Genomic DNA, 10,832 nt, shown 5'->3' on the forward strand with positions numbered 1-10,832 from the left:
CATAGCACACTTCATGCTCAAAGAACAACCAATCTTATACATCTTAAAATCAGAATTACTACTAATCAATATTGAAACTAAATAGGGGCTTCAATAGAGTATTACAACCATTCGAATCAACTAACAAAATACAGTAACATACAATGACTTTGTTCAAACACTTAAACCAAAATCTGGAAGAGGTAAATAGCCACAAGTTAATTAACAAGGCACACATGAGTTCAGAACCTAATAATCAGAAATATACTGTCATAAAACATGGTATCATCAACATTCCCATTCCCATTTCAACATGTCATTTGAGGTCGAATGAGTACCTGGGAACAAGGGGAAAGTAAGAAATGATCAGTAGGCAGCAGCAACAGGAATTCACCCAGATTTAACAAAACAGCAACGAAATCAGTCCAGAAGAGAAGAACCAATTCCCCAGATCAAAGAATTGCTTTCATTACCCAATGTTCAAACCATTTTGAACCTCAGATAGGATCAGGTATTCTTTCAGCAGTAAAAGAAACAAACTCCAAAAGTTCTAATCAGGATTTCAATGCAAAAGTGATTTTCAACTGTTTTTGGTTTTTTTTTTTTTTGAATTTCAGCTCTTAGGTCTTCTAATTCTGCCTTGAATGACAAGGAAGAAATGCCTTTATAGGCAAGCAAATAGGGCAGACCCAAGGAGATACGTTTTTGCCATTCAGTCCCTTTTTAGTTTCCATTTTAGCTTAAACACCTCTAATTTAAATTTAGTTTTTGCAAAGTAGTCCCCTCCCCAACTTCCTAGAAGCTTCCTAGACAGTTACAAATAGATTCCCTCACTAAGATTACCAAACTAACCCCCATACCCCTGTTATTTACCTTGAACCCCAACTGAGACATGGGTCAAATTGACCCACGGCTGAATTTACCCCAAGAACCCAAACCAATTTGGACGGGCTGCTCTTTGCCAAATGGACCAAAGACAAACCAAAGCCTAGACGAATACTTATCTATTTGAAAAGAAAAATTTGCAGGTCATGCTAACATGCAATGATTTCGAAGCAAATCTACTAACTTACTGATCAATTAACAATGACTAGGCAAGGATTTAACTCGGTTGAAGTAACTTAATTTTAAAATAACTTGGATGGCTAAACAGAAAACAAGATCGGAGAGTTATCCATGCTATTGACACAACGGACTAAATATATCAGAAAACAAACTTTCCCGAAGAAGAGAAGGACAATGACCGGAAGACCAATCTAAACTCGAGAGATTAGTCGAGTTTCAGCCAGACTGGTATAAGAAGATTAAGCTAAAGAAAAGGGGAGGAAGAAGAGAATAAGACAATCAAAAAGGAAGAAAAGATAAGAGAAGAAAAGAGCTTACCGATTTAGACTCGGAATCCATCGGAGATGAAAGCCCTAACAGAGCTAAGGTCGATCATTTGAATCCGAACTTCAGAACTCGAAGAACGGTGCCTTCTGACCATGCATGTACCAGGATTGACGAAAAAGTGGTTTTGAACTTTTGGGGTTGACCTCAGATTCGAGATTCGCGGAGCTCCGGGCCGATTCGAAGGAGAGTAGTTGTGGATTTGGCATGAGGGGATCCTGGGGGTTGTGGGGTGTTAGTTTGGGGTTGAACGGAGGCGGCAACGCCACCGGAGAGCACAAGGGTGGCGCTAGTTTTTTTTTTTCAAAACCAGATTCGAGACGTTCTGGGTTGATTCGAGGCAAACGGAGGGGGAATTTGGAATGAAGGGCTCTTGATGGTCATGGGGTGTTATTTTGGGAGTGGTTGGAGGTGGCGCCGCCGGTGGATAGTGGCGGTTCCGTTAGGGTTAGGCTTGGGTTCTCTGAAGACGGGGTGTTGGAACGATGAAATGAGGGGGTAGGGTGCGTTTGGACATATATATATTAAAACCCCCCACCCCCGTTCTGATCCGTTGGATCAGGCGATATCAACGGCCCAGATCAAGCTTGCTGAAACGGCGTCGTATTGTACTGGGGGGTTTGGACCGGGTTGGACGGTCTGGGCCTGGGTCAAACGGACGGGTACGAGGAAAATGGCTTTGGGCCTGGGCACTTTTAACTAAAGGCAGCCCAATTCTATCTCTTCAATTCTTTTTCCAATTTTCCATTAATTCTCAATTCATTTTCTTTTAAAAATCTTTTTCTTTTTCCAAAATTAAAATTAAAACTTAAATTATATTCTAAACCAAATTATCCTACCAAATTAAATTAATTAACTCTAATAATTGCTACTACAAACAATTAAAAATCAAATTAAAGGAAAAACTACCAAAAATTCAAAATTAAAATTAAAAGTGCAAAATAAACTATTTTTGTGATTTTTTCCCTATAATTTGTCAATTAGTCCTATAAATGTAAAATTAAATCCTAAATGCAAATGCAACATATTTTTTTTGTAATTTTTATTAATTAAATAAAAATAAAAATACACAGACAAATGCAAACAATTATCAGAAAATGCCACAAAATCCTCAAAAATTCCAAATAATGAAAAGAAATTATTTTGTTTGAATTTATGGGAGTAATTCATGTAGAACAAAAATCACGTGATCACAAGACTCACTTCAGCTGAATAGAAAAGTATACTATTTTTCCAAATTTCATTTCTGTCCAGAAGCTTCTCCTCTCACAATGAGAGCTCAAGCTCTACCTTCAATGGAGGTTGATTCGTACTGTTAGTTACAATCTCGACACAGTCAATAAACATAGCCATTGAAACTGCTCAACGCAGTCACATGGCAATCATTATCAGTTACAATAAAGCACTGTTAGAAGTCATCTTCAACTTTCCTCTTATGGCTCCAGCCATTATGCAACAGTTAGAAGTCTTCTCATCAATGATGAATAATGACGATATAAACGAGAATGTTTGCAGATCTAGAGCCTTTCTCTATAACTAGTCTGTACAACATTAGCTCATGGATTATACACCACCATTATTTACTGTAACTAGAGATAACAAATGCAACTTAAAAGACTCAGACTACCAAATCAACAGACACTGGAACAACGCTAAACTAAGACAAGTGACATACCACAACCACTATCAGATTCTAAGAATTGAAACAAACTAGTCTTTTCATCCATTTACGGGGTGTCTAGAGATCCTGGTAAAACTTGTGGTTCTGAATGCTAAACATACACTGCAAAAAAAGAATAAATAAAAAAAAGAGCACCAAAAGCACGGGAAGCTGGGAAGAGAGCAGCGACATCCAGTCCGCCTCCAAAGCCTTAGAGAACTAGTAGCCTTGAGGAAGCTTCATCCCTACTGTAATAACCTTCAGAACAATTAGACCTGCTCAATGGGCTCTGTCCTGTCCTGCACAGCAAGTCGCTCTGAAACATCAGCAAGTGATTTTAGGTTGCATTTGATTAATGCTTCAACAAAGTAACACGTCTCATCTTTGGTGTTTCCTTCGGGTACGTCCACCACAAATGATTCAATCACCAGTGTCCCAGGTCTTCCATCAATCACCTCCGGGTGGACAGATATGATTGATGAGTAATTCTGGAAAAAAGATCAAGTTGAAAAAAAGAAAAGAAATGAGGGATAAACACAACGCATTATTTTAATTGAATGTAGTGAAGAAGTAACTATAGTTGGAAGCAACCACAATCTCTCCTCTCTCTGCAAGAGAAAACTAACCTATCATGTTTGACATGCTAAAATAAAGCAGATCATTCATCTAGTGGTTTCTTCAAAAGAATCCAAATACATATTACACTTGCCTTTACAAGACATGACATCACAATCATACAGCAACGGATTTTCAATTTTCCGCATTCCGATTATACAGGAAATGCATGGATGTCCATAACCCAATCCAAGTCACAAGTTCAGACACCCACGTTGGGCTACATAATGTATCATCCTCCCTTTATTATCAGTAAGATAGCGATTTAAAATGAATCTATCTCGGCCTTCTGATGAACCTTCTGACAAAGCTTATCATACTTTTAAAAGTACATGCTCGGCTCTCTGTTAAATATAACCGTAAGAGCTAATTAACTATCACTTTGCGGTGTATTTATCATTCAGTTTCATAGCACTATCATCAATCGAAGTGTTGCTCTAGCTCAGAAAATTTTCACCACAAACAACCTGATTATTTCTACAATGTTTGTCATACTCTGGTGCATATAACACAAACCTTATTGTTTGTGCCAAATCAGAAAACCCATAGAGTTGGCTCTAAGAAAGGATTTGCATCAGGAAACACACTTATCTATTCCTCAAATGCCTATAAGCTCATTTATTGTCTTCAGCTCTCAATGCACAAGTCAAAGGTGGCATTAAACATATAATGTGACATGGTAGAATAAGAGAGTATCTTTACTATGATTCCAACAGCAATAAAGCTTAATAGCGAAAAATAATCTTAGGTGAGAAACATGCTTATATCTACTTTTTTGCCTAGAGTAGCACAACTGCAAATCTCAATTTTTCATTGACAAGTTGTGAAGGCTATTTTAGAGGAAGAGGAATAGTAGATATGCAATGCCACTACCACACAAATATCAATATCAGATGATTTGAGCTTCTCTTTATACACATATTAATAAGCACTTTGGTACTCTAACTAGTTTGAAGGCAATTCTCCACCATAGAAATGATCATCCACTGAGAAAGAAACCTATGCTCAAGTGTGCGTAATAACAATGAAATCTCTAAGTTGTTGAAAATCAGAAAAAATAATGGAAAAAAAAGGAAAAACAAAAGAAGAGAGAATTGTTTAATACCCTAAGTCTGTGATCCCCGCCAATAATCCTGACACTTAAGATGTGCTCTTCATCGTCAAGAAGCTCCAATCTCTCAGTACTCGTGGTTGCAGGGAGGCCTGACTTGACATCGACTTCCCTAAGACTACCAATCTCAAGATTTCCTTGCACAATGCACCTGCTGACGAAGGACTTGTACTTTTGTGGCTGATCAAACCTCCTAACCAATGACCAAACCTGATGAAAAGAGGAAGACCCAGCTACCATTAGGACTGACTGAACACAAGCTACAAAATGTAAGTTACATGAGAAAATAATTTGCCATTCTTGCAGTTATAAGAGTTGATCCAGAACTTCAGTCAAAGTAAAAGCGATGCTAATCAAATTTCGAGAATAAGCAGATGAGGCATTCGCCCCTTTTTGCATAATCAATGAACATATCAACCGCTCATGCATTTAGCCTTTTCTCTTTGATAACTATAATCACTTGCATTTGGTAGTTCTTCATGGGATTGTTTTAGTTCGCAAACTAGTTATGCAAGAATTATAATCCAGGGTTTGCTATGAGAAATAATAATACATGAATTTCTCTGTCATGAAAGACAATATCTTACATGGAAGATTTGCAGAGATTGTGATGCCAAAACCAAGAATTAGCTAATCTTGGTAATACTAATACATGTACTCTTATTCCACGATCAAATGAAAAATAGATTCTTGATATATTAGTTGTATAGAGTTTTATACCACGATCATTTTTCTTATACAACTAACCAAACGAGTCCTAAGAGTCACTTTCAAAACCAGATAAACCAAACAGCTAAACGACTGGAACTCAAAGAACATATACAATCTTTGCTTGACCTAAAACAGGAAACAATTCAATTTCCCCCCGTTTCATCTCCTATACAAATTTGACCAAGACATAAAACTAATTGATGGTCAGGTTATCTAAATCAAAGCTTAGTGTACATGAAAGTTCACCTAATTCGGAACCATACAATGAACACAAATATAACGATGAATACAAACAAAAAAACCAGTCAAGACATCACAAAATTAAACCTAATTCGGAACTCATACAATCATCGCAAATATAACGAATTTATTGCTTTAGCTTCAAGATATTTCATAAGATAATCAATCTCGAGAAAAACACTCAGCTGAAAGTTAAAGCAATGGATCCGCGAAAAAATAAAATGCAAAAGAGAGAGAAAAGGACGAACGAGATGAACAGGCGCTCGAATGTGCTTGACTAGAAAGGAACTGCATTGATTCTCCGCTAGGTCATGATGATGATGATGCTTCCTTATATACTCTTTCTCTACACCGCTGAATCCGTTCGGGCTCATCGTCGCTTAGTCTCTCTCCACCGCTAACATCAAACAGTTAACGCCGTCTATTTCTGTCGCCGGCGACCGGAGCAGGAATTTCCGAGATTCTGTTAGCTGGTTAACAGCTTCACGCGTATTGAATGAACTCGCAAGTGGACGAGTCAGACTCGGTGCGTTTGGGAAGTCGCCACCGCCATTACAAATAGAGCAGCTCCATTATCGATTTTAGTATTTAATTATCTCCCCTCTGAATATTTTATCATTTTCGGCGTCTTTGTTGCTTTTCCTCTTTCTTTTGCCCTTCATATTGTCCGTATTTGCACCGAGCCACTGTTTTTGTCCGTTTCTGAACTTGAAACTTTTGCAATCCCCAAAATACCCCTAAATGGACCCTTTATTTACGGTATGTTTCTCAGTTTCAGCTCCCTATGCTATTGAACCAATATCACGGTAAAAAAATCTATAGCAGCAAAATAACTGTTTTTGTCTTTATTGTTTAAAACACGATTTTCCTTTTTTTTTCCCTCTCCTTCTAACTTTTTACTTCAGGTTCTTTTCTGTCAATATTATTTTGGGTTAATTGTTGAATTACTATTCCCAAAATGAAGACTAATTTCAAACATTTTTTTTTGTTATTTAAAATCAGTACTATAATTATTGTATAACAAGCAAACATGAGATAATAAGAAATGACTAATCAAAGACGAAATAATATAATGTGTATTTTTTGTTATTTATTTGTTTCAGTTATTATGATCAATACATTATAGTATCAGTATAGTTTTATTCGTAAATCAAATCACTAAGAAAAATATTATGAGGGCGATTATCACTAAGGTAATGGTAGAAATTAACCCCTTCCCCAAAATTGGGGGGGGGGGGGGAGGGGGGAGAAATTAAACATTTTTCAGCTTTTTATAGTCTCAGTATAGTTTTTTATATTAGCTATCTCAAAATTTTGCTCAGTTTTCCAAAAGATTGATATCCTCGATACCCTCTTCCAAATTCCATTAAACAAGAATAGAGCAGGCTATACTTTATAAAAAAGTTTTTTTTAAAGCTAAGTTTAAGTCTTATATGAGGAAAAAGATTAAAATTTTAAAATGTTGTTCATTTTAAATTCATTTCTAAATCGTTTGAGAAATACACTTTTTTATCTATGTTTTCAACTGTTCCAAATGATTGTACTTTGAGAAGGCGTCTGGACATAAAAATTATAACTTTTGGAAAAAAAAATAAGTATTTCGAGTAATGGTATTTGGAATATGAAATTATATTTGGTATGCATTTCATTTAAAAAGTATTATAATTTTGTGAGTGGGGAAAAAAATTCTGAAAATTTTGAAAAAGTGATCAAAACTACTTTTTGATTTTTGAAAACTCATTTTTGTAAAAAGTTCAAATACTTGTAAAATTTCATGAACAAACACATTTATGAAAAAACAATTATGGACAAAACGGGACCTTAGCTTGTAGAAATTTTGGCAAAGAACACTCCTACCATATGCTCAAGCCTGAAAGTTTAAACTTAGGCAATGTAGAAATTTTAGATATTTTAGATGTAAACGTTTGGTATTGTTATTGTTTGACCAAAAAAGATATTGAAACTTTTTGGATTAAATCAATAGAAACAATGAAGGGGTAAATCTTATTCAAACATAATAAACTTCAGATCTATAAACTAATCGGAAGATAATGCATAAGATGAGATAGAAGTAATCGATATCATTGATAGTTTTCATTTTGCGTCCCATTAATCAATGGAGGAAACCCTTTTACATATTCTCTTGGAGATTTTTTTGTTCTTCCTTCTACTATGAAGGTTATAGAGGAGAGAAGAGAGAGAGAGCAGCGCCCCTCTTCACAAGATCCCCCCCCCCCCTTATATATAGTTAGGGAATCTTTACTATATGCTTGATTTAATACACTTCCATGCTACGTCCGCCTTTGTCGTCCCCTGAACATTGTTTTTGACTTAACGGGTATTGAGAGTACAGGATTTGGAACAAACTATGTCGTCTTTCGCTGCCTCGCCACTTGGACGGGATGCCGGTTGGATCGACCGTAGCCGTCAGATTTTGACCAATACAATTAGTCTCTCCGTCTGCTAGGGTCGTCCCCTGTCGGGCCTGGCAGACGGACTATAATTGCTACATATCGAGAGAAATCTGACTACCTACCCCTTGGGTCTGATCCTTAGGTTTAAGTGAGGTACCGGCGCCCTTTCGATATCCTCGGATCGTTGCGGCCGTTTCGGAACCGAAATGTCGTTTGGATTGAAACGTTGTTCGTAGTTGCTGCCATTATGACACACGTTCCCAGGGAATTGAAACGTTTCGTGCCCTATCAGACTCGATTGGTGACTCTTGGGTTTCGTGCGTGGGGGATTTATGTCTCTTATAAATAGAAAGAATACATCATTCGATTGACACACTTCTTTGCCCTTTACTTGAAAGAACTTTGCGAATATTCTTTCTTCCTGATACTTTGAATTTTCAATTGTCCCTAGTTAGCCGAAAATTTTCACCCTCCCTTTTCTTTATCTTTTTATTTTACCAAATTGACACAATGGCTGGTGATTCTTCTCGCACTGACCTCCTTGTCACAATTCCGGGGCCGGAAAGTGATGTTCTGGCCACCGGAGGAGCATAAGTGGTAGAGGATGAGGAGGTCCTGTTGGTAGTCGAGATCCTGCCTCACTCCAGGAAAGCATGGACCGACTTTTACAGTCTCGCCGGGGAGGAGTCGAAACCTGTTCACTCTGTTATGAATGAGGAGGGGATCGCAGATTTGAAGGCTAGGTGGGGAATTCCTTGCTACGTCGAAATATTGCCAGCGGTAGGGGATAATATAATCCATTTTGACCGCCCAGGGTACTGCGTGTTCTACGCCTACCCATTTCTTGTTGGATACACGCTTCATCTCCCTCTCCTGGTGGTAGATTTCTGCCGCTTCTACGAGGTATGTCCCGCTCAACTTTCGCCGTACCTGTATAGATTGTTCCTTATGTTGCTCAAGTTTGCGGAGCTCTCCAGTCGTGAGATCACTTTGGGGCATATGCTCAATATCTTTGCCCCTCAGCTCATTCGTGGCACGATGATTCACATGCGCCACCGAGGGTCGAAGAGTCTGGTGGTGAAGATGGACGACAGGACTAACCGTCGCTTCTACGAGAATTACTTCTATGTGCGGACCGAGCACCTTGTGGCAGATCCTACGGGGCTCCTTGAGAAGTGGAACTTCGGACGTAAGTCTCTATACTTTTAGTCGAAGAGATGTCCGACCGCTTTCCGTTGTAGTACTAAACCCTGTTATATATATATATATGGCGGGGGTCCGCACATGGTCGACCTTTTATGAAAAATATGGATGCAAGCCCCTTATAGGTGAGATTTTATTTCTGTTCGCCATTTTTCCTTTTTCCCTTTTTACTTGGTTTCTTATGTGCTATTCGTCGATGTTAGGGAGAGTGTAGAGAGCGAGGGCTCCTCCATTAGCTTTTCGCCAGCCTGTATTGTCTGTTCGCCCTACTGCAATGTCTACTATTCGACCTTCATCGAGGGCTGCTTCAGTTGAGTCTATGGTTATGGTTGTACCTATGGAGGCCACTCCTCAAACTGGGGATCCAACCCGTGCCGCATATCCGACTGGTGAATCTTCCTGTGCTGAGGAAGGAGAGGGACCGTCCAAAAGGCGGCGAGTGGAGTCCGGGACAACACCTCCGACTGTAATACATTTGGAAGAAGATTCTCCCTTGACGGTATTTGGGGCGGGAGTTGATACCATTCCGCCCGTAGAGACGGAACCAGCCATTGCATCTGCCCCGTCGACGGAGATTCCTACCACAGTCGTTGATCAACAACCTGCCACGATGGGGGGTCAAATTTCTGAGGCCATTGTTGTCATTTCGGGCGGGCCTTTGTCCTCGATACCTAGTCGTGCTTCCTCCTTAGTTGTTGAAAGGGGAAAGGGCATCGTGGTCGATGACTACGAATCCGATTCGGACCTCGATTCCGATGATGTTAGGATGTTTAAAGAGGGTCTTACCCACTCAGTGGTTCATGTAGGAGGCCCGTCCTGAATTCTTGAGATCCCCTCGGATATTAATCTCTTAGGGGACACGGAGGATCTGGTGTCGCAGTTCAACCTTTTGTGTTCCACTGCCGAGAACAAGGCCCTTCAGAATGTTCCTGATATCGACTTGATGCATGAAGTGGCCGCTATGGGCCTGAGGGTACGTTCCGCCTTTCTTTCATGTTTTTCTTTATTTTTTTGGATGATATGGTCTTGACCCATTTTTCGTTTTTCAGATATACATGTTGGAGACCGAGAGCACTCGTAGGGCTGACACTTGGACTAAGATTTTCCGAAAGGCGTTAGAGAAATATCGACGCTATCGCGATAAGTGTCGTGAGATACACAAGCGGCTGAAGGAGAATCCTGGTGCTCGAGCCCTTGGCGAGGAATTAGAGAAGAAGGACCAGCAATTGATGGAGGCCATTCGCAGAAGTAACATGCTCGAGGAGCAACTTCGTGCGAAGGAAGAAGAGCTTGAGTTAGACAAAGGGGTTGTCGCGGAGTGCGAATATCTTCAGGGGAAGCTGAGGTCGATGCAGTCCGAGATGGATCAGAATCTCATTAGGCCCGAGGCGATGAGCGCGGAGTGGATGGGAAAATTGGCTGAGTTGGAGAGAAAGGTTGTTGGGTTAGAGAACATCGAAACCACCTGGTCATCAGCATTGGCGAGGGCGGCGACCCTAGAGAACACTAT

The 10,832-nt window shown here is 39.4% G+C and overlaps 1 protein-coding gene across 1 annotated transcript; it reads right to left on the reverse strand.

Moving 5' to 3' along the window:
• Window positions 1-2,864: 2,864 nt before the first annotated feature.
• Window positions 2,865-6,316, reverse strand: LOC107812375 (abscisic acid receptor PYL8). The gene is made up of 3 exons (XM_016637444.2): window positions 5,954-6,316; window positions 4,749-4,964; window positions 2,865-3,516 (listed from the first exon to the last, which is right to left on the reverse strand). The coding sequence occupies exons 1-3, from the start codon at window positions 6,077-6,079 to the stop codon at window positions 3,298-3,300; spliced, it is 561 nt and encodes a 186-aa protein (XP_016492930.1). The 5' UTR covers window positions 6,080-6,316; the 3' UTR covers window positions 2,865-3,297.
• Window positions 6,317-10,832: the final 4,516 nt, after the last annotated feature.

This window comes from Nicotiana tabacum, chromosome 6 (genome assembly GCF_000715075.1).
Source record: "Nicotiana tabacum cultivar K326 chromosome 6, ASM71507v2, whole genome shotgun sequence".
NCBI lineage: Eukaryota > Viridiplantae > Streptophyta > Magnoliopsida > Solanales > Solanaceae > Nicotiana > Nicotiana tabacum.

Coding starts and splice junctions, on each gene's coding strand:
- LOC107812375 (XM_016637444.2), bottom strand. CDS start 6,079: ATGAGCCCGAACGGATTCAGCGGTGTAGAGAAAGAGTATATAAGGAAG. Junction 4,965..5,953: donor TTCGAGCGCCTGTTCATCTC/GTTCGTCCTTTT, acceptor TCTTTTCATCAG/GTTTGGTCATTGGTTAGGAG. Junction 3,517..4,748: donor GCGGGGATCACAGACTTAGG/GTATTAAACAAT, acceptor TCTTTTTTCCAG/AATTACTCATCAATCATATC.